At 40.5% G+C, this 23,869-nt stretch overlaps 1 protein-coding gene across 2 annotated transcripts; it reads left to right on the forward strand.

Moving 5' to 3' along the window:
• Positions 1-4,966: 4,966 nt before the first annotated feature.
• Positions 4,967-22,716, forward strand: RP2 (RP2 activator of ARL3 GTPase). 2 transcript variants are annotated; one of them, XR_009818031.1, is made up of 6 exons: positions 4,967-5,149; positions 13,315-13,980; positions 15,562-15,676; positions 16,842-16,927; positions 20,122-20,822; positions 21,688-22,716. XR_009818031.1 is itself a non-coding variant. In XM_061988510.1 (5 exons), exons 1-5 carry the CDS (start codon positions 5,039-5,041, stop codon positions 20,203-20,205), a joined length of 1,062 nt encoding a protein of 353 aa, XP_061844494.1. In that variant the 5' UTR covers positions 4,967-5,038; the 3' UTR covers positions 20,206-22,716. The 2 variants fall into 2 exon arrangements, 1 of the variants encoding a protein (XP_061844494.1); XM_061988510.1 differs by having other exon boundaries at positions 20,122-22,716.
• Positions 22,717-23,869: the final 1,153 nt, after the last annotated feature.

The following is a 23,869-nucleotide window of genomic DNA, read 5'->3' on the forward strand; positions in this document are numbered from 1 at the left end:
CTAATCATTTTTGATGCTTGTACTTTTCCTTGTCATAGCATGTAACTTCACAGTAACCTGGGACACAGGCACACCCATACATCCTTCCCATTTAAATAACCCCAGAATTAAAGCTATCACAGTTAACAGACTTCATGCTGGGGATAGCTACAAAAAAACATGCATTCTCTTGTTGACTAGCAGTAATGTGGTTCAGCAAAGTTACTGATGATGGGGGCTAAGTTCTATGTGCAAGGAGATGCTGGAAAGCCATCATATTGCTTGAAAAACAGGACATGAGTCCAAAATCACCAGTAGCAATGCAGAGTAGATTCTAGTACATTTCATCACAAAATTAGCCATAATGTTTGATTCACCTAATCTCAAGTTCCAGACTAGCTTCTGTTGGTGTTCAATCTGGCAGGAGTGTCTGGAAGTAGAGAAATCAATGAAAGGCCAATGTGCTCTCGAGTATGTGATGACTGCTTTGTGAAAATACTATTCAGTGTGTTTGTCATCTGCTTCTGAAAAAAAAAAAAAAAAGGGTCTGTGTGAGACTCAGATCCAGATGTCTAACGGAAATGGTTGATTTTCACATTCAACAGTCCTCCAACAGAGTTTACCACATGTCTGTACAAACATTTGTGCTGTCCCACTGCATAGGTGGTTGGTGATTTAAATAAGCAGCTAAGGGATGCTTTAAATAAACACGGGATGCTTTCTGTAACAGTTATGTCTTAAATGTGTATCAGAACATAGCCTCAGAGAGCAAACCCAGTAATAAAGTATCCTTCCCTTCCCTTCTGTTAAATACTATTTAAGGAATTGCCACTGACAGTTGTAATTTGCCTCACCTGTAATTCACAATGTCATGTGAATATAGGTGAATCTCTTTTCAAAGCTTTATACCTTTATTCTAGGTAAGTTGGCAGGATCTCAAGTACAGGATTTATAACTTTTCCTGCTAGAAAACATGAAAGAAACTTTCAGAAAATAATAGTATTTAAATTATTTTGATTTATCTTCTTGATTTTCCTGTCTTAGAGGTGATATTTTCAAAGTCTTCTCTATAACTCATGGGATTAAAAACCTGCTTTAAACAAGATATCCTTCAGATTTTGGCACAAAGATATGATTTCAAGAGCTTTAGGAGAGACATACAAACACAATTAAAAGAATCTCATTAAGAACAAGACTGTGAAAGTTTGGCTTTGTGCATTTTGGCAAACTTCCAACAGCACAGAGTGAACCTGACTCTGTTCAGTGTTAGAAGTACAGATAGTGAGCTCTTGCTTCCTTCCTTACGCTAGCTGTTCAAGACCTGGGCACCTTCTGTATGCCTTTGGAGTGATGCACAAGAATGTCAAACAAGAGAAGGAGGAAAGGGAGCTAATATACTCTTACTTGTGGGTAAGTAGGGACTACAAAGCTATGTGAACATAAAAGCCAGCCTATACAGAGAGACAACCCATGTACATGCTTTGCCCATCTGCCTGAGGGGGACTTTCGTTTGCTGGAACAGAATCACTGCCACATGTGCCCAGAAGGTATGGATATGGTGAGTCTCTTTCACCAAACCCTCTAGAATATAACCTTTATAATGAAAATGCTTTATTTTGCAGTTACCTAGAAACTACTGTCTGGAGATCACAAAGCTCTGTATTAGATAGTAATTAGATATATTTCACAACATCTCCATGAGGGAAATCACTAATTACAGCAGTATGTTGAAATTAAAGTCAGTATAATGATGGTTGGTGATGACTATAACATTACCGCAATCTTTCATTACTACACTTCAGGCTATGACTGTGTCAAACCTCCGAAGTCAAGATGGTTAAGTCTGGGTGGCATATGAATAGAGAATGATGAACTTAACTGGGCATTAGCAATTTCTTAGGAAGTCATGTGCTCATAAATAACAAATCATATTAATTTTATCTGGAATAGATATTCTGGTGCTTTGGTATCAGGAAACACCCTAGAGCTTAAGAGGTTGTGTTGTGACAGAGAGATAAAACCTACATCCTGTGCTGATCAGCTGTAGCCATATAAAAATCCTGTATTTTTACGGGGACTGATACTTTGCAAGACAAGTATACTGATTATGACAGCATGGAAAAATCCCAAACTCAGAAACTTGCATTTGCCTTGCTTCTTCTCATTAGAAATCTGAAAGGTACTTTCTTCTCTTGCACTGAAACAACTTTATGAAGCATTACTGACATCAGTGATGAAATATTTCCCTTGTCAATCCATCTGCATCTCAGTAGCGGAAGAAGTCTCTTTACACATACATAAAAGTCCTCCATTATGACAGATAATCCACAACTGTGAGGTAACAAAGTTCTGCTAATGTAGTTTTAGGTTTTGCACAGATTAATGAAATGGCATTTGAGCTTTTAACAAACATGTATAAAATGTCATTTTTATTCCTTCTATCAAAAAAGTGTTGCTTTTGGGGGCTTGCTTTGTTTTTTTAGTGGATGTACAGAAAGAGGAGCTTGGTTGTCAAAAGACTGGATAACTTTGCTAATCTGTATAAATCACTCAGCAGTCTGGGAGGACTGTTAGGCTTTGCAAGAGCAAGCTAGAAGAGATGAGGGTGTAACAGACTCCCTGCAGTTGCAGACTGTCGTCAACTTGCCTAGCTGGACACACTGTGGAAAGAGCTGGTACATAGAGGACTTTGTGAAAGATCAGGTTGCAGCCGGCCAGTGCCCAAGAAGCCCAGACAAGTGGCTCATAGAGTAAATCTCCGTTGTAGCTGAAATGTAAAACCAAACTTTGTGTTGTTGTTAGTAGCACCATCTGAGCTGTTGAACTGTAACATTAAAAGCTCAGACCAGGCCTCACAACTGCCTAGGCATAAAGTTTCACACTACAGCTGATGTCAAAAAGGGTGTCAATCACCCCCTTCCTTAGCAACCATTTTTGGCCAATTGTTCTTGCTTCCTCCTTTCTGCTGTCCTTGGGGATCTAAGCTGGGCAAGCCTCTAGCCTGTTTAACTGGCAGAACACTGCTGCTTTTCTGGGGCTTCTTCTCTCTTCCACCTCATCTGCTCTCACAGTAGGAATGTCATTCCTTATTACATGTAAAGGAGCTCTAAAGTTTTGTAAGTGGGTATATATTAGATGTAGGTGGCCAGGTGCTGGCAGCTAGGAGCTGCAGAGGTGGCCTCTGTGAGAAGAGACTTAATGACTGCCTGTGCCAGACATAGACACTTCCAGACAGCTCCAACAGACCCACCTCAGGACACAGCTGAGCTCCTCAGCATTACCGGTGACACTTCTTGGAAAATGTTTAAGGGAAGGCAAATCTGCTATGTAGCAGCATGAGAGAGAAAAGCGATGAGAAAAAATGAGAAACAGCAGTGTGAACACCAAGATCAGAGATGAAGGAGGGGATGAAGATGCAGCAGGTATAGGAGTAAGGATTTCCCTGCAGCCCACAGAGGCCATGGAACAAGTGCGTATTTTCTGAAGGAATTGTGGCCCATTGAGAGTCCATGTAGTTCTTGAAGGACTGCAGCCCACAGAAGGACACACATTGGAACAAAGTATGAGGAAGGAGATGTTATGGACTGACTGCCACCCCAACTCCTCTGCACTGCTTGTGTGGGGTGATAGGGAAGTAGAGGAGTTGGAAATGGAGGAGGGAAGTTGATGCAGGGAAAGTGGGGTGGGAGGGGAGGAAGATGTTGTCTTTGTTTCTCACTGTTTAGTTCTATTTTTAATTGGCAAAAATAGAAATTATTTTTTCCCAAATTGAGTGTGTTTAGCCTGTGACAGTAGATGGTTATGTGATCTCCCTGTTTTTGTCTCCACCCACTGGCTTTTCCAGCTTTCCTCCCCATCCTGTTGAGGAGGGACAGTGATGGAATAGCTGTCAGCTGGAAAGGTCACAGAAACACAAGATCACAGAACAGTAGGTGTTGGAAGGGACCTCTAGAGATAATCCAGTCCAACTCCCCCGATAAAGCAGGTTCACCTCAATCAGGTCACTCAGGAACATGTCCAGGTGGGTTTGGAAATCTCTTGAGAAAAAGACTCCACACCCTTCTTGGGCAACCTGTGCCAGGGCTCCCTCACCCTTGCAGTTAAGTTTTTCCTTGTTTAAGGGGAACTTTTTGTGTTCCATCTTATGTCCATTACCCCTTATCCTTTCACTAGAAACTATAGAAAAAAGTGTCACCATATCCTCCTGACATTCATCCTTTAGGTACTTAGGTCAACCCACTGCTGAGTAACGAACCCTCAGAGACAATTCTGTAGTCTTTCTCCTCTATCCCCAGGAATCAATTCTGCAAAATCTTGAGGAAAATGTCTTTGAATGGTTGGCTAGTCTGAGAAAAAACTGTGATTTTATATATTTTTTTAATCTGGGGAGGAAAAAGGAAACCCAAACAACAACCCACACAGAAAGCCTGACTATTTGCAAAGGCAGGCCAAACACAGTAGGACACTGGGCTCTCTTGCTCCTGGTGCTCCAAAACACTTGCAAGAAGCCAAGGAAGCTGGGTCTTCAGGTGTAGTCCTCTCGGGAGCGGTTTGTACTTACACGCCGCACCTGACAGTTTGTTTCCCACTTCTACAGCTGAACTCGTACACAAAGAGCTTCAGGCGGGACGTGGCCTCCCGGCAGCCCTTTCACCCCGTTAGGGTGGCTGGTTCAGGGGCAGTTACCGCGTCCTCCGAGCCGGCGGTGACGCAGCCCGGGGCCCGCTCCTGAGGGACGGATGTGGGGACGCCCTCACCGGGATAAGCACCTGAAAGAACACATGTTCTCACTTCCCCGCGGCGCCTTCAACCCTCTCCCGCCTTCAGCCAGGCCTCTCCCGCCGTCAGATATAGCCCCGCCTGCCGCGGCCGCCCGACGCCGGCTGGGGCGGGACGAACGGGAGGCGAGGGGAGGGGGGAGAGGGAGTACCGCGGTCGCTACGGGTAACGGGGGGAAACCGGAAACGGGCGGGGCAGCACGGTGCTGCGCTGGCGCGCGCTCCCAGCCCAGCCTCTCCCCTCAGGCCGGCCGGGCGGCGGCGGCGGTGGTGTCGGCGCCATGGGCTGCCTCTTCTCCCGCCGCAGGAAGCCGGCCCAGGGTGACCAGCAGCAGCAGGCGGCGGACGGCGAGGAGAAGGCGCCGCAGTACAGCTGGGACCAACGAGCTAAGGTAGCGTCCCGACCGTTGCTCCCCCCGGTCGCGGGCAGTCGCTCCCGGGGCGGGCTGAGGCTGGAGCTGGGGCTGGGTATCGGCCCTCTTGGCAGGCAGCGCCTCGCTCTCCTCAGCCACCCGCGGTTTGCGGGGCTGTAGCTGTGGCGAGGGCCCCTGCGCCAGGCGGCGGCCGCTCGCCGTGGGAATGGGGGTGTGTAGGGGGGAGCCCCGCGGCAGGGTGCTCGCCTCTGCCGGTCCCGCTGTTACGGTTCGGGTGTTGCCAAAGGATTCTAGCAGGCAGTCTCAAATTGTTCAAGCGGAGGGGACGGCTCACTGGCACCTGTAGCCGCCGCCCGGGCGAGCGTCGGTCCCCGGTCGGGCTGTGGCCGGCGATGCCTGCCGGTGCCCTGCGATGGGATAGCACACTGCGGGCAGCTCGCGTTCGGGCGGGCGGGCGGGCGGCGGCCCTCCGCTGGGGCTGCGACGGTACCGTGGGCGGCGGATTTGTGTCCATCTGCCTTCGGGACTTCTCATCGAGCTTGGAGTCCCGTGGGTGCGTGCGTGCGTGTTTCACCGGAGCAAACCGGCGCAATGGCCATTAGCGGGTCGCAGGAGAGCTGTCTGTGCCTGGTGTTTCAGTGGAGCCATAAAACGTGTCTCCTGGGTCCTGATTGTCAGTAATATTTATTCTTCCCGCTTGGCTGTTTGTCTTGATGGATTTGTTTGTTTGTTTTGTTTAGGTTTTGCTTTTTGAGAGCCTTGGCTTTTTTGTTTTGTTTTTTAAAGCTAAAAGAACTAGAACTAGCCTTCCAGTCCCTGAAGTGACAGATGAAGACAATTCCTTCCCAGTGCTTTTTCTGGACCGTTGAAGGCAATCATGAAATCTCAGGCAGCAAAGCGTTCAAGTGCTGGATTAAACATATTTCTCTCCACCCTCATTTAAAGTTTCACTTCCTAAATATGCCATGACATCATAACCCTGCTAGATCTTCTCTCCAGCTGCCTTTGAGTGGGGGAAGGAGCAGGCCATAAACTTAATTGATGTGGTTTAAACAAACTAAATCCCCAAACCTTTAGGCCATATTTTACAAATATAGAAAAGAAATCTTTTGAATTTATTTGAATGCTTAGCTTGTTCATTTTTTGAGCTTGGCTACATGCTCTAGGGTGTCCTTTAGGTCTTCCAAGTAGATTAAGACAAGCTTAGATAGAGATGAGCTAGAAAGTGTGCTTGTGGCCCAGAGGAATCAATTCCTTGAGGATAATGATAGTTGGGTTTGTTGCTTTGACTTGCTAGTGGACATTCACAGTGCAGTGCTGCAGAAAGAAGATTAGGATGGCAGCTTGTTATTTTCATGGAGACTATTCTCATGGGGTGAAGGCTGTACCACAACCATATTTTGGAGTTGCAGAACAAATCTTAGCTCTGTGCAGAAATTAATTACTGAGTATTTGAAATCACATTATTTAGTTTTTAGAGGAAAATCATCAACTGAGCCACAACTGACATTAGACTTTTAACTCAGTCTGCTTATAGGGGCTAGCTCCTAAAACAAAAAAAGGAAGAAAGTCGGGACATAAAAACACTCAATTCAAAGAATTGTCAGTCTTGTTGCTAAGGAGATGGCTGTTAACATGCTGGAAGTAGGTTCAAGCTAACAGACAAGGCTATTGCAGCACCAACAGTCTATCTCAGTGGAGCAGAGGGGAAAATGTGCAATGTATTTCTTGTACAACTTCCTCCTTTTCTGCAGAAGACTCTTAAAAACCAGAAGAATCAGCCAGTTTGGGAAGTGCTATGGAATTGTGGAACCCATCAAATGAGCAGCTTAATTTTGTACTGTACAGCTCAAGAATGGTTATTTCATGTTTAAGCTCATTTCTCTTGCACTTTGCAGCCCAGTCTTTCATTGGACTTTTATGCTTTGGGGTGAATGTGGTACTGAGACATCTGGTCCTAGTGCTCAGTATTCCTTTACCCTAGTGCACTAAACTTGTTGATCCCAATTTGTATTAAGTGATGTTAATATAGTAGCTTTAAATGTTGTCTCTGATACATTATCTAGTTGTCTGGTTTTTTTTAATGCTTATGCCTCATATAAACTTGTTCCTTTCACAGTTTGTTTGTACACAAAGTTAGATCGAGTTCAGTTGGAAAACTGATGGCATCAAGACTTCTCTTTGTTCATCAAGTGAAATATGTTCTATTCTGAACCCTGAAAACCTCAGCTCCATCAAAATGTGTGCTAGTGGTTTTCAGATGTTCGTTTCCTGTTACTTTTAATAATGATTGACACTGTTTCAGTTGGGTAAGGGAGGCTGTTTGGAAGCTTAGACTCCTACTGGATGATTCAGTCCTGGTTACATTGTGCAGTTCTGCAAGCAGGTTTGGCAATTGCCTGCAGTTCTTGTAAGCTGTCCTTGATACAGTCTTACAGTTGGGTACGTTCTGCTGCTCAGACACTCTAGCTGTCTTTCTGTAAACTAATGCCATGCTGACACTCATGCTGTAGGGAGAGAAACGTAGGTATAGTCGTGTGCATGTATGTTTGATTAGGGATGTAAGGTGACTGCTAGTTTTCAGCTGTGCTGTTAGAAGCTCAGAACCTGAGGACTTCCTCTATTGAAACTGCTTCTTCCACTTCTGAAGGACAGCATTGCTTACGTAATCTATTTTAACTATGTTCTGGTGGTAAAAGATTATTAGTATTGGTACTGTCTGCTAGCATAGACCTAGCCAAAGAACAATATGACAATGTCCTATATCCTAGTGATCAAGTAACTTCTGTATAATAGTTCTGAAAAGGGATTGTGTGGTAGAAAACACAAAAACTAAAATATTATAAGATGCCAATAGTTGAATTGAAATTGATGGAAGTATATGAATTTGAGGAGCCTTTCCAGATTTCTACATGACCTTGTTAAAGTGAGGACAGAAGTTTGGTTTTAAGGTATACAAAAGTTAACCAAATTTAGACTACATCATGGGTCTGCCGGGATCTCTTAAATGCTTACTGACACTTGGGTTTGGAGATGTGAAGATTATTTATGGTACAGTAGAAGAATCAAAGGATTGGCTTATCCCTTAAAACAGAAGGGGAAAGGATTCAGTTTCTTACTGCTCTGGGATTCTTAATCTGGGAGAGTAAGTAGAGCACAGTTTATTACAGAGTCTGTTGCTACAGCATTGCATCGTGGGGACTTGTTATGTGTTGGTATCACTGGGCTGTCATGAGAGTCCCCTTTTGGCCATGTATGGGAGAGGATCTTGGTGGTGCTAAGCCCTTCTCAGCCTTTTTCAGCTATGTTTCCACATGGAATGGAAGATTGTATGTCTGCTCCAGGTCTCCCTTTTTGCTTCCTACCTTACTAAGCTGTGTGTGACTAACATTGTTTACATGCATGACTAGAGTAATAGCTACAGCAGTAACTGAATGTAGACAGTACATGTAGACAGAAACTGGGGTTTTGTCTCGTGGTGACCCATATACCCACATACCGTGACCTTCTCTGCAGAAGAAACATAAAAATCTGCATCTTTGTTTCTGTTGTTGTATCATGTCCAAAGAAGTAGGATTAGATTATAATTGCAGTGCAATTAAAACTTAGACAACTTTCCTTCACAGATTTTTTCCTTAAATTTCTACAGAACTCATAGTCTTTTGTGAGTTACTTAACATTTGAGGATTCTGCTAGAACTGTCTGAGCTGGTGGGCATCTTGAACTATCTAGATGTCATTTAGGTATTCACTTTATATTCTATTTTGGAATATAATTAAGTTAACTTTTTTTTTTCCCTAACTAAAACCCAAAATATCTTGTCCTCAAATCCAGTGCATCTCTCTTTCACACTTCCTGATGCACCAGAATAACTATTGCTGTATTTCTCAACGTAGGCTATCAACTGAGACACAGCAGGTTTGCATTAAACAATATTTCCAGCTGAATCAGATATAGGAGTGTAGTAGCTTCCTTCCCTCTTCCTCTTCTATCTGCAGTGTTTGGCAATTGTTTGCTGCTCAGTTTAAAATGGCCTTTCTCATACTTCTCTATTATGGATACTCTGGCAGAGGGGTGCAGACTACAAAGAATAGAAGAACAGATGAAAAACTGTATGCTAATGACTGGAACCTGTACCCATTTTCCACTTTTCCTTGTTGCCTAAGAATCTAGAGATCTGCCAGAGGTGAGTAACTTCAATAAACAATCTCCATAGAGAGGATGTTGCAACTCAGTAGTACTTCAGGGCACTAAACCCATGCAAGTATGAATATGCAGAAGTGACTACGCCTGGGAATGCACTTTTCTTGCTTAATTCCTTTCTGTTAATTCCCCTACTGACAAAAATAGCACAGAAAGCTTCTTAAGTCTGTGTGCCTACCTTATAGCTGAAGCTTTTGATGTCAGTGGGTCAGCAGCCAACTCTTACATGTCATCAACTGTATATATAAGTCTGTAGCTGAACCACCATCTGTTGTGATTTATAGAGATGAATGATTTTTTTGAGAATGATGTTTAAAATATAAGACTTAGGATAAGTGATTTAGAAAGACTTTACAAATTATTATTTGCCAAGTGGGCTAGACCCAGGTAACTAAGGGAGAACTGTAATCCATTAAGAACAGCAGTACCTTCTCATATTTGTGGTGGCATATCATTGCTGACTAGAACTCTTTTCCTGATGGACTCAGTGAAAAAGTCTTAAGACATGAACTCATTACCAGAAAGAGTTCCAGAAGCTGTTGGAATCCTTGATGATTATAGGCACAGTTACCACTAAAAACTCTGAGACTCTAGTACTTCTAAGTCTTCTTCCAAATGGGAGCTGTCTAGTGTTGGTGCCAGTAAAACTGGATAATAGTGACTGAACAGATGTGCGTCATCTGCAGCCTTCACGTCTGGCTTCTGACCTTCTTGCAAGACAAGTGTCTGCAGGAAGGAAAGCTGCTTAATACACCTTGCACTTGTTGCAGCAGAACTTACTAGAATTCAAAGCAACCATGACAAACTTTTGCCTGTCTTCAATTCTTTCCTTTCTTTGTCCTTCAAAATCCCTGCTCCTTTCAAATTGTCCCGCAGCACAGACATCAGCGATGTCAGTGCTGATAACCAAAGTTGAGACGTGTACCTTGGTTGAGTGGTAAGAATATTGTGTAATCAGGGATTACTTGTTTTGTCATCATATCTGGTTATGGAGTAATTCCTGAACCTACATGCAGTGCTGCAGTTGGAAGGTTTAAACTCTTGAGCTGTGCTTGTATCTGTTAATGCATGACTCTTATCTACTCCAAAAACTCTCTCAATTCATCTGAAAGCATTAAAAGTTGCCTTTATAAATACTGTAATCATTTGGATTTAGACTAGCCTGGAAAGAAAAAAAAGATACTTTTAAAATGTATTAAGGAATGGAGAATAAACTATCTGACTGGGTGAAAAGGGTAGTTTTGGACAGTTCTTTGAGGCTTTATCAAAGTGCAAAGAATTGGTGAATTACTGAAGTTTTTTTCTGACCTGCTTAAGTCAATACAGCACAAGTTGCACCAGAACAATGGGAAGAAATCTACCTGAGCCCAGTTATGGTTGTTAGGAGGCTGCAGATGTTACCTTCTCTTATTACTTTCAGTTTTCCTAGTCTGCTTTTTTTGCTATGGTGCTGAGAGAGAGTTCAAGAAGCAGTTAGTGCTGACCATCAGGGGTAGGAGGTGGATGCAGTGGTTATAATATTAGCTCATAACTGCAGACTTCAGAGATGGTGAGCATGAAACTCCATGATGAGCATATTAACAGCTTTGAATGCATCCTCAAAATTATAGTTCTGCCTTCACACTCCTTCCTCTGGTGTGTTTCTTTTAGCCACGGGAAGTGAAACATTCCGATCTGCTACTGTCTCTTGGGTTACCTGCTCTGGCAATAAGCTGGCAGGGCAAGAACACGTTAAATCTATTTCATTCAGTCCCTCCAGTCTATATGGCAGTTAGTCAATAAGTACTCTTGAACTTTACAAGAAAAACAGCAAAGCAAAATTAAAGGAAATTGGCAAACTCCCTAGCATGGCGAATAAACTGAGAAGGAAGAGTTGTGTCAGGCCAGAGCTCTTGATTCACATCTGGGAAATAAAATTGAGCTCCTGAAAATTGGGTAATAAGCTGACTTTTTCAATCATTAAACTCAACTACTACTCCTTGAGCACTCTAATTTGAAACTATCTATAAGCAGTGGGTTAGCTAACCAGTGTTTTGAACCTAGACCTCCTAAATAGAATTGCAAGGTGAAGTTGAAGTTTCACACGCCTCTGTAGAGGTGGCCATATAGGACAAGCTAGTGCTGCCTCAGAGGCTTTTTAGAGCAGAGCAATTTAGAAGGATGTACTTAGGCATCGACTTTCAAAAAAAGCTACAAGTTACAGAAACTTTGAACTTCTCCTTCTTATGAGAAGTAACTGTTCCTCTATACCCTGTTTTTAAGGCAGTAGGCATGTCTCTAAAGGTTATTAAAAAAATTATCAAGAAACACCCAACAGGGGTGGGAGGGATGGGGGGGAGGCATATGTATACACACATATACATATAAATGCTGTAGGACATATCTGGGAAGAATGTATCTAAAAGTAATTTTGATGCTTATATTCACAAATATGAGGGAATATCAGTATAAATAGCTTGTGTATAGATCAAATATGTAACGTTATGTGAAACTTAAGACCTTAGAGGGTTCGAGTTGTAATTGTACTATGCAGCTGAGTCTCCATGCTGTATCCCTTAGCATTTGAGCCTCCCAAATTTATTTGTAACTCTTCCAACCAACTTTCCTGGATGTGTGCTAGTCGTATTAAATAAGGTTGAAGGGACTTTTCTAGGGAGCCAACTTGCATTTTATTTGGAAGATTTCATCAGCTGACAACTTCCTTTCCTGCCTGGAGGTCAGATAAATTGTACCCCTTGAGAAACAATATAAGGGTCAGTAGAGACTTTTGACTTTGGTCAGCTGTTCTGGACAAAAACTACCTAGGCTGAGCTGGTTGTGTGAATATCTGCCACTAGCCTATCCTGGTTTATGCCTTTTTCTGGTCTTGAAATCTCATGTGACTGTTTATAATGCTAGGGAGGAGGATTTACAAATTGGGCTATACATAAACTGTTGTAATGCGTTAACACTGATTACAGTGCAGCAAACCTTAGGGCCCTAGGGCTGATAATCAAACAGCAGGTTTGTGAAGTAGTTTTGTATTAGACTAGTTCAAGTACTTATATACTTTCAAGTGCTATTTTAATAAGCTTGCACAAGAGGGCAGAGTAGAATTTAATCTGGGAATTGTAGCTGTCTTGAGGCTTAATGTATATCTAGAAATGAATGGCTCAGATTCCTTCAGTGTTACGACAGCATGGACTGTATTAATCATGCCATCACATATATTACATACCGTTCTGGGTGCTGTATGTCTCTTGCATTGTAGCTCTCAAACAGAGAGTTCCATGGAAAGCCACAACCTCTGTCAAGTGTCCCTCCCTAGTAGGGGTATGCTGGTGTGTGGAAGAAGAGTGAGCTGCAACCTGCATCACTAGTGCCAGTTTTGCCTTTACTTGTTGATTGTACCTAAAATAATCATGTAGCTGTTGTTAGCACAAAAGAATGTAATTTTTAGCACAAGATAATGCTGTGGCACAGATAAGTGAGCTCTTTGTAGGCTACAAACATGATAAAGGAGATAGTGCTTGAAAGCAGCAAGATTTCCTTGCAACACATTGAGCTGTGGTAACATGTGACTAAGAAAGCTACTTGAAAAGGAAGTAGTGTGTATCTGTAGCTTTATGAACCTTTAAGTATGTTAACCAATTTATTTGCTACAGTTATTACAATAATACTCAGGACCGTCAACCTTGTTGAAATAGTTGAGAGTCCAAAGAGAAGCCCTCTTTGTCAGAGGATAAACTGAATTTGTTTATTTTTTCCTGGAGCATGTCAGAAGTCTAGTTTCAATTTTGTTTTGTACCTCAATACTGTGCATTCCAGTAGTTCAGCTAAAAGAGCTGCTTTTGATCTTTCATTACTTTTCTAAGAATTTACTGGCAGATTATCCTGTACAATTCACTGTTACCTCAATTAATGAAAGTCAATTGACATTCAGCATTATAATATTCTCTGTATGTGAAGACTTTCACATTTTTTTTTTCTTTCTCCTTCAGGTTGACCCCAAAGATTACACTTTTTCCGGCCTTAAAGATGAAACTGTTGGTCGACTGCCTGGAAAAGTGGCAGGGCAACAATTTGTCATTCAGGACTGTGAGAACTGTGGTATCTACATATTTGACCACTCTGCTACAATCACTATTGATGACTGTGTGAACTGCCAAATCTTTTTAGGACCCGTAAAAGGCAGTGTGTTTTTCCGTGACTGCAAAGACTGCAAATGTGTGGTGGCCTGCCAACAATTTCGCACTAGGGACTGCAGAAAGCTGGAGGTGTTCTTGTGCTGTGCCACCCAGCCCATTATTGAGTCCTCCACAGGTATGAAATTTGGATGTTTCCAGTACTATTATCCTGAGCTTGCTTTACAATTCAAAGATGCTGGATTGAGTATCTTCAATAACACATGGAGCAATGTCCATGACTTTACCCCTGTGTCAGGAGAAAATAATTGGAGCCTTTTGCCTGAGAATGCTGTCGTCCAAGATTATGTTCCTCTGCCCAGCTCTGAGGAGTTCAAAGCTGTCAGAATTTCTACTGATGCTACAAAGAGCATAATACCAGTAACTCGGGGGCGGAGACAGAAATGCAGTGATGAATCGTGTTTGGCTGTGTTTTTTGCTGGTGACTACACAACTGCAAATGCTAGGAAGTTAATTGATGAGGTAAGCAACCATTGTCTGCTTTCAGCTTTTTAAATTTCTAATTGAACTTTCCTCTGAACAGCCTCTGGTGCTCCCTGAAGCAGAGCACAGAGATTTTGCTTAACCCAACCATGCTGATCAACTGCACTGTTTAAAACCTTAAAGCAAGATAAGAGGCTGGAGCTCATCTGATGAGGTTTTTTCCATCTGACAGCCTGTGGCTGGCACATCTATCCTCTAATAATTCCTGAGTATTTTTCCATCATGCACACTGAAGCTATATTCAAAAAAGTGTAGTTGATTTGATGAACTTGGCCAAATCTAACGTAACCGATTGGCAGTGCTTGTGAAAGGGATCTAGCCAATTGTTAGCTTATTGCCCCAAAAGTCACAGCTAACAAAACAGTCTGTCCTGTAAGTTTTTCCAGTACTAATATAAACTTTAAAAAAAAAAAAGGTAACGTGTTAAATTGTATCCCCTCTGCCACCCAGTGTCGGAATTTTTTTCTGGAAGAGGCAGTGAGTGTTTATCGTGGCTGGTCAGCTGTCTTTGATTACTTACATAGCTGGTGCTGCCTTCCTTTTTTTTTCCTGTGAGACAGAGGCTCCGAAGCTTGGCAAGTTTGAGCTTTCCTGGGGCTAAAATATGGGAGTGGCTGGCACCCTGGAGTGCCAGGAATGACAGACCAGAGCCAGTAACCATGAGCTACAGCTTCTGAGAGGTATCTGCAAAAGCTGCTGATCCCAGTATTGTATGATCAACAAAATAACCAATGGAGCTCTTTTCCTTGGGTTTTTAACTGAAAGGGAAGAAAGCTGTAGGGTGTTTCCATGCCCTCATCCCCACCACCCAGTTGTTTTGGGTTTTTTTTTCATGGAACTGAATTATAAACAGCCACTTGAGTGAAGGGAGATAATGATGCTCATGGGTTATTATTTTCTGAAGAAGGAATAGCCGTAGGGTAATAGATGTGTTCTCCTGTGTTAGTAGATCTTTAGAAATTAGAGTTAAGAAGACACTAAAGGTTTAATTAGTGAGATTCTGTGGAAATCTTACTGCTCTGTAAGTTAATGGATGCTTTGGAAGTATGAATACAGTTGCTCCTTCTCCCCATGCTTTTAGCTTTGTAATAGATTTGAAGTAAGAAGCTGCATGTGTTCGCAAGTTCGTAACTGTTTTTCCGAAATTGAAAACTTCAGCAGTGGATAGACGAGAGCTTTGAGCTAATGCCTGACTGAACTATTGCAAACTAATGAGAGGTAACTGCTTGACTCCAGATGCTGAATGCTTTTAACTCCCATTAGTTTCAGCTTGTGAGGGATTGTGGGGAGAAAAGCACAACACCAGGCCATAATATAAAACAAAAACATTCACATTTACTCCTCTAGGTGCAGCAGGGAAGATGAGAAAATAAGAATGAATGGAATGAAAATAAACAGAAATGTAAAATAAGCAAATGATCTTCAAAAAGTGCAAAATTCATCTCTTTGCTTGATGTGTATGGGGAAAATGGATTTATTCCAGTGTAACCTGGATACTTGACCTGACCTGTCTGCCTTAAGAAGAAGCATTTTTAACATGAATTCTTTGTCTGTAAACAGATGACTGTTAAAGGCTTTCAACTGGTACAGACTAAAGAACTCTCAATGAAGACAGAGGATGCTCACAGAGTTTTCCAGCAGTGTGCGTCGGAATTCATTCCACTGCTTGAAAAAGGTGAGTTTGTGTTGTTTTTGTTTGCTTCTTGATAGAGAAATCTAGCTGTCACTAAAGAGTTCTGGAGGAGAAGGAATGAGGGATAAATTTGTATTTCAAGAGCACAATGTAAAGCCAGATGAGATGAGTTTTGGAAACCTCAATGAGGCCTTAAATCAAGCCCAAACTCTTGAAGGCATTAGAAATGAACTGTTCCACATGTATTTTGTATCTCTGCCCCCCCCAGTGGTCCAGCTGCATAGTTCAGGAGCAGCAGCACATGCAAGTCTTGGGAAATCAAAAGAAGCTCATGCTTTTAGACTATTTCTAACTTACTGCCATTGCTGCTCAACCCACTAGATGTTCAGTGTTTCTGTATACATATTTAAGCAAATCAGTATAGATATGTATAAAGCAGGCAAGTGTTAAATTCCTGTTTATAACTGGTGTACTGTCAGAGTATTTCAAAAGCCTTTTTATTGATCTGACTGTAATTGGTTTTGTCTCTTCCTGCAGAAGTAACTGACATCTTGCCATCTGTTACATGCTAAAGCTCAATACACGCTCCCAAATTTAGTAGCAACATGCAGGTTTTTTCACAGTAACATAAGAGGTCTATGATGCTCATTGCAAGAATAGGACAAAAGTTATTGTACTTATCAGATGACAGTCTAGTTTAAGGGCTATTTTGCACCCATGTGGGAAAAAGTAACGCGTTCAGAATGAAACCAGAGAAAGGGGATCTGCGAATAGTGGGTGAGAACTAGTCTAAAAATCAGGCTGTTTGCTATCTTGGGACTGAGGCAGAATGCCTGAATGACTCAGTCCTACTCCAGATGTCTGTGAAATGGCTCACTATTTGAGCAGTATAGTCTGACTCACTTCCATGGTGCCCTGCGCTCCTTAGCGTTTTCATGCCATTGCTGCCTTTCAAGAAGCAAAACTGGAATCTTGCCAGAGTCTCTGCAAAAACGAGCATGGAATTGCAGATATTTTCTTCTCGGATAACACTGTACTTTGAAGCTCTGGTTAAGTGTATTTAATTCTTTATCCTGCATTGTAGCTGCTCGAGCAAAAACCATAAAATGCTTCTTGCAAACTTGACAATTGTCTATGCGTTGAGAAATCCACTGTTTCAGTGCCAAGTCTAAAAGTCATAATTGTGCTACATAAAACTGTCTTCTAGGTCCAGTGGTTGCTTTGGAGTTCAATGGAGATGGGGCTGTGGAAGGATGTCGAAGCACTATAAATGATGTTTTTAGTGAGACCAAGGTAAGCTAGTGTATGGCTTTATTGGTAGAAAATGTTACAGAAGGTCTAGGGTACTTGATGGTCAAGCTATAATGTTGGCATACTGCACAATCTTTTTAGGTTTCTGAGAAGTAAAATCTTAACATCCTTTTTTGGTTTTTTTTTGGTACTCTAAACTTAAATTGCTTATTGGAGACAAGAAAAATGACTCTAGGAAAGAGAGTACTAAAACTTCATATCCATTGAAGAAACGAAGATTTCCACTTAAATCTGTTAGCTCTCATAATAGTAAAAACAAGTTATATAAATATAATTGGAAAAGCTCTGTTCCAGGTCTTACACTAAAGTCTACTTTGTGATGTCCTAGCCTATTAAACCTTGACAAAGGTAATATGATAGGAATTTGACTTTTTGCAGAGTTTACTTTTGCTGTGTAGGATGTTGCAGAATGCTTTTCTTCAAAGGCATTTTTATGTTCTTGTTTTCTTTTTTTTTTTTGTCAGCTCATTTTACTGTAGCTTCTTTATAGCACATCTCCTCTTTGCTTGCTGTCCCCATTTCTGTGAATGACAACAGCTTTGAGAAAGTTTCTGGAAACCATTAGAACACTCCTGATAATGAGAAAGTGACAGACACTTTGCTTTCAAGCAGCCATTCAGAGAAGGATAGAATGTCTTTCAGACATACTGTCCATACAACTCCTTGCTCTCTTTCACTTCCTTTCCAAGAACCTACTTGGATATAGACTGCCCAGTTTCTAGAATATGGTTTTAATAAGTCATCTCAAATACAGCTGATGTTTGCTATTGCACCAGCAAAATCTGATGTGTAGCCAGCCTTAATTTGACTAAGTCTGGAGAATACCAGAACTGCAATCTGAGCAGTGTTTAGATGTTACTGATACTTCTTGTGACCCAAAAATCATCACTTAAAATGTTACCAGGAAACTGGCCTCTTTAAGCAGGAGCTTACAATGGCTACTTTTTTTAGTAAGGTTGGTGTATTTAATTTTTTCTCATACAGGACAAAGCTGATTCTGAGTAGGTAGTTTGGTGGTTCTTCTAGATCTTTTTTCTCTAGTCAAAGACTGAAGTGATACGAATTATTACAACAGATAAAATCTTAGATTTTCCTCACTAAAATAGCTGGTGTCTGTTATAACGCTATGAATGCCCAGATCTGAGATGCATCCAGAGACATCTCACACTGTGGACTTCATGCTGTGAAGTAAGCATTGTTCTTGGAGGTCTTAGGGTTCAGCTCCAAATGTAAAATTACTGCCTCTGGATTTAAAGTAGCTTGGTTTCGTAGTAAAACCTACCTCACTTCTTAATTCAGTGCAGAATTAAGAATTCAATAACAGAACTTTGGGCTTCCTGAGAAGTGTATCTATTTAGATAAAATATAACTCCAGAACTTATGAGAAACACTCTGTTTGTGTCTGGATCTCTAGATAATTTAATATCATGAGTATACATTTTTAGAAAATGAGTTTCTTTCTTGGGACGTAATTTAGGAGCTACTTAAGGAGTTACAAACTTCAGACTTCTTACTACCAGAAGGTTCAGGAATGCTCTATAAATTGGTTTCACCTCACTGTTGGCTGCTCTTATAATATTTGGGAGTTGTTATAGTACTCAGAATTATACGTATCCTTGATTAAGAAACATTCTTAGGAAGACATGTATCCTGTAAGACTTTGCAGGAGATTAATCTGCTTTTAAGGAGGTGGCCATATTTGCATTTGAAATCCACGGTTAAAAATTGCTAAAATCACCCTTTAATGACCTTAATTTCACCAGGTGTTTGTTGCTGAGGTCTGATAAACTCCTCTAGATATTCTGATAAGGGTAGAAGAATTCTTCAGTGCCACCAGACCTGATTGAGATGTTTGGTAGAAAAAAAACACATTCCCAGGAGATCACTACACTAAGCACTTAAGCAGTCTACCCATTTGTGTGGACTAGGTATGTCTGCAATCTTTACCTCTGACATACTTTAAAGAGTGACCGCCTGTACATTTTTGGCATGCTTTCTAGTGCTATTCCTCCATCTCATCTTTTATTCATAGAATACTCTGTAAAATGTAAATTGGAGTATCCTGGTAGGGAAAGTTGCTGAAGAAGATGTTCAACTGTTGTGACCATGGTACCAATTGCTGTCACACCAAACAAGTGCCAGATAACAAGTAGGTCTTCTCAAGTCCCTTCAAACAGAAGTCTACCATGCATCCAAGCCACAGTCTAGAGGAGTACTTAGTGATGATTTTTTTTTTATATATCAGAAATTTACTGGACAACAGGATATTAATCTTAAAACACAGTTTAAGTAAACCAGTTCATGCAGCTGTCATAATTTACATTCATGTGGTATTCTGAGCTGATGCAGAAAAGTGGTTACTGCAGGAGCATAGTCATCTGGAAAAATTTATTCCTATGGTGCTAGTGCGCTTCAGAATAGCTCAGCTGCCTTTGCCAACACAGGTGTGCTGAGACAGTGATTACTTCTTGATGTACAGAAAGCATAAGATACTGAGAACTCAGTTTAAGTTTTTGATTGAGGCTGTCACTTGCATATTGACACTGAGGAATAGCCACAACACTGTTACAGTGAACTATGTGGGCATTGCTTAAAGGATTTGTAGTTGATTTGTTGAAAGCTTTCAAGGATGATTGTCTTAGAGCTTGGAACTTCACATGCTTTGATTGGTTTTGCAAAATGCAAATGTAAATGAAGTATGGGGTGTTTGTTTTGGTTTGTTTTTTTAAAAACCATTTGCTGAAGAAGCAACTAAGTTTTTAAAGGTGTCTTTATCACAAACTCTGCCTTTATCTTAAAGGTAACCTTAATGGTAGTCTAAGGCTTTTTTATGTGTACACTCCTTTTGGACAGAGTATGACTTCTCTAAGAAAATACATCTAAATGGACACTAGCTGAAGTGGTGACCCTTGAATAATCAAGCCCAAAACTTTTAATTCCCATCAGTGGAAGGCTAGGGTTTACTGCAGCTAACACATCTGCTAGGAACAGGTGATGGTAACAAAGGGTGCATCAAGACTTCTAGGACTATTTTCTCACAGAGTCAAAACCAATAGCGTTCTGCCTCTCACGAAATGCAAAGATAAAAATAACCATTACTGGCTCTGAATGAGCAAAAAAACTACTTGACCTTCTTCATAACTCATGCATAACTATTTCCTTGTTTTATCAAACAGGTTTTTGTATCAGAGAGCAAGGCATCAGCGTCTCAAGACGTAGACAATTTCTACAACTTTGCTGACATGCAGATGGGAATGTGAAGTTTAACATGAAGGTGTTCGTGGATGGTTTGTCTTGGCACTTTGAAGTCACTTAGTTTGAATGTTGCAGTAGTATCTTGAGTTCCGACATTTAGTTTTGTATTTGTCATCTATCCCTTTCATAAGGCTATTGGTGGCTTCAATACCATGTTACCTGAATGGAAGAGGATGGTATAGCTCCCCATGTGCGTTGTGTTTGAAGCTCGGATATAAACTCCAGAAACAATGGATGTTTACTACTAACTATTTACAGTTTAACTATTTCAAGACACTTGAATATTTCTTGTCAACATCTACATATTTGAAAAGTGAAATGCTCATCCAAATTTGATGCAGTATTGATTGTTATCTTTAACTCCGATGCATTGTTTAGAAAGTGCATTTATGTCAAACTTGGTGTTTAAAATTTTCACAGGTGCAAATTTGTCTTCATTGGAGGCCAAAGAAGAAGCTGTAGTCATCAACTTTTTCTTGAAAATCTAGTCTGAAATGAATTCTCCTTATAGCATGCTTTCAGAAGCAGTGCATGACTTATTCTGGCTTATTCTGCTTCAGCATCTTCTTTGAAAAAAGTAGTTTGCAGCAGCATTTCTGCTGAGAGTCATTCCAGCATTCTGGTAAGTGAGCACTTGCCAGGCTCCTCTGCTGAATTCTGATTGAGGTGAATTCTGAGCAGGAATACTCTGCTGAAGATGCTCTAAGGTTCATTCAGAGTCTCTGGCAATACAACTGCCTCTGATATTTCCACGTCATATATGGGATATACACGAGGTTCCCTTAGACTTGGAACAACAAGCCTCTATCACCATTGGTGTTTGCTAGAAGGGACATAGGGCAATCAGGAGACAGAGATAGTCTCTAATGGCATTAAAAAAAAGCTCTTCCTTGCTAGACCCCAAGAAAAGGCTTTTACATCCAGTAGTAGTACTGCAAATTTGACTGTACAGTACTACATACTCCTGTAGGGTTTATTTTGGGTTAATTCTAAAAACTGACTGAAGAAGTGCTACTAGTGTTTTGGGAGATGCATTTGAATAATGATCAGGAAGGATGCTTATTGCTATATAATGCATATTAGAGTGCAAATCTATATGTATATGAAATACAAGCTTTATTTCTTTTTGCATATTACATTACATCCTTTCTAATTTTTCTACATGGACTTAAAGCTTATGTCCAGGTTTACAAGCCCTCTGTAATACTTGAACAGATTGTGAGTGCAGATGCACAACCTCAGATTTCTTAATTAAAATTGTGGCTTGCCAGTTTATGTAGCCTTTACAATCCATTTCATGGACTGAGGCTGTGTTGAGGTGCTAATGCAATAATTTGCTTATTATGGTCGTCTGTCAAAAGGGAAGATCTTGTGCATGTTAACTGAAAATGAGTCTCAACTCATCAGTTTCACAGCTCTGGAGCTCCAAAAGTAGGTGGCTAAAACCACATCTCTTTCTGATTTTTTTTTTTTTTTTTTTTTTTTAGAATTAGTACACAAAAGAACCTGTTTTCCTGAAATGCATAATTCTGTCATGCCCAAGAGGTGTTCTGAGATGCCATTTTGTTGCTATTAGGCAAATGTTTGCCCTTAGTTTAATCTATATATCAAGAATATATCCTTAGCACCTTTTGTTATTCATAGATTAAATGAGAATATCTCCTGAAGTCACCAAACCATCTGTGTACTGAAGGTAAGAAAAATGTCACTTTTGTGTAATGTTTTTATTCAATAAAGTGAAATAAAACCAAACTGCCATCAGATTCTGACTGGTAGTAGAAAATTACCCCTTATTTGCACTTAGCCAGCCTGGATTTTATTTTTCACACGTGTGAGGGAGAGGCTGTGAAAACAGCTAAGTATCTTTTATTGGTCTCCAATGTACTAGTTCAACTCGTCAATGAACATTTGCAGTAATTATTCTAGACACGTACAGTAAATGTGTCTTTCTGGTATGGACAGTACATTAAAATTGTGTAATGTACTTCAGAACTGTCATTGTGTAATTTATCTAAGCAGTGCATTTATTGGACCATCTTGGTCTCTAAACTTTTACACATATTTTCAAACTTGTACGCTAATACATGATTATATGTATGTTTATAATTTATTTTTGTATCTCAACCTGCTCTGGAAATCAAGTGCTAAATTGGGTTTTTCGTGACTCCTTTTTCTGGAGGACAGGATGATTAATTGAAAATTAATCTAAGATGGAAACAGTGGAAAAAAATTTATATGTGCTAGGAAGAGCGTTCCTGGCTTCTTTTTCACATTCATAGCCTGCTTACCAATAGAACAGCTTTTAATTAAAAAAACCAAAATAATGAAGGAGTTTCTCAATCTGTTCTCTTTTGACTTCAATTTCTTGCTGAGAAGTGTTAGTGCGAACACTTATAGCCTAAGCGTCAGGAATTGTATGTGTTACAGAATGGTACATGCTTCGTGTAGTCTGTACGTTTGCCGTGTAAGCTTTTTATGTCATTTGTATTGCACTGTGAATGTGATTCATAATAAACATTGGAAATCTAAACTCTGGATTCTGGAAGACTTTTTAAAATGATGTAAAACATAAGTATATTATATAAAGAATAGAAAATGAATTCTGTTGTTTAAACAGGGGCATCAAATGGATGCGGCTAATTGAAAACACTCATGAACTCTGCAGTAATCCATCCTCCTCAAAGAAGGTGACTTTTCACAGCAGGGATTTTTTCCTAAAGTCTCTGAGGGTATGGTTAATTTTACACTGCATTTTTTTTTCTATTAAAATAAAGGAAGAAGGTATTCATATTATCTAAGTGTAGAGGTACAAGTACAGATATTTTTGGATGGAAACTGTTAAAGCACTTCTCCTGATCTGTGTATGTATGTGGTTGTGTCTCTTTTATTTTGATTTTTAACTGTGCTTACTTCCCTGACTACTGGATCCATGCTCGTAACCTGCTCACAGCAAAAACAGGTTGTGGTGGTTATAGTAGTAGAACTGTTCAGCTCAAAAACCAGTTCCTTTGTATATCCCATTCAGTATCCGAAAAAAAAAAAGGTTTAAAACTCCTGAAAACAGGTAAACATATATTAAATCTCCAAACTCGACTTTAAACTGGTCAGAAGTGGTAATCTTCCAACTAGAAATGGCCTAGAGTAACTTTCATGAAGCATGAATTTTTGCTAAGGACGTGAAGTATTGAATCAGTACACTTTCCTTTTGAATATACTGAATTGAGTTGTGAGACTTGAAAGAACTGAAGCTTTTGGTTTACACTTATTATTGTACAGTTTTACACTTTTTTAAAAGCTTGTACCCCACTTGTATCTGAGTTGCCTTTTTTTTTTACGTAGTAGCTAAGTCATAGCAAAGCCACTCTTAAATATTTTCACAGTTTTTACCAATCAAGGGATACTAAACAGACAGAAGCTTTGTATCTGTGCCCCAATTGCTAGGCAGTCACTCACTTTTGTTGTATACCTAACAGTCATGGATAAAATGCAAGAGTTCACAAATGGTCCACATACCAGGCTGCACATATATAACTGAGCTAATTTGGGGTTTTTTTTCAGTTCCAAAAAGGAGCCTGAGTTTTTTTAAATTACAAAATATGTCCTTCAGTCATTCTGAGTAGTGGGCAAAAATGAGTTTTACCGACTGAAGTGTGTGCGAGAACTCTGAAG

This window comes from Colius striatus, chromosome 1 (assembly GCF_028858725.1).
Source record: "Colius striatus isolate bColStr4 chromosome 1, bColStr4.1.hap1, whole genome shotgun sequence".
Taxonomy (NCBI): domain Eukaryota; kingdom Metazoa; phylum Chordata; class Aves; order Coliiformes; family Coliidae; genus Colius; species Colius striatus.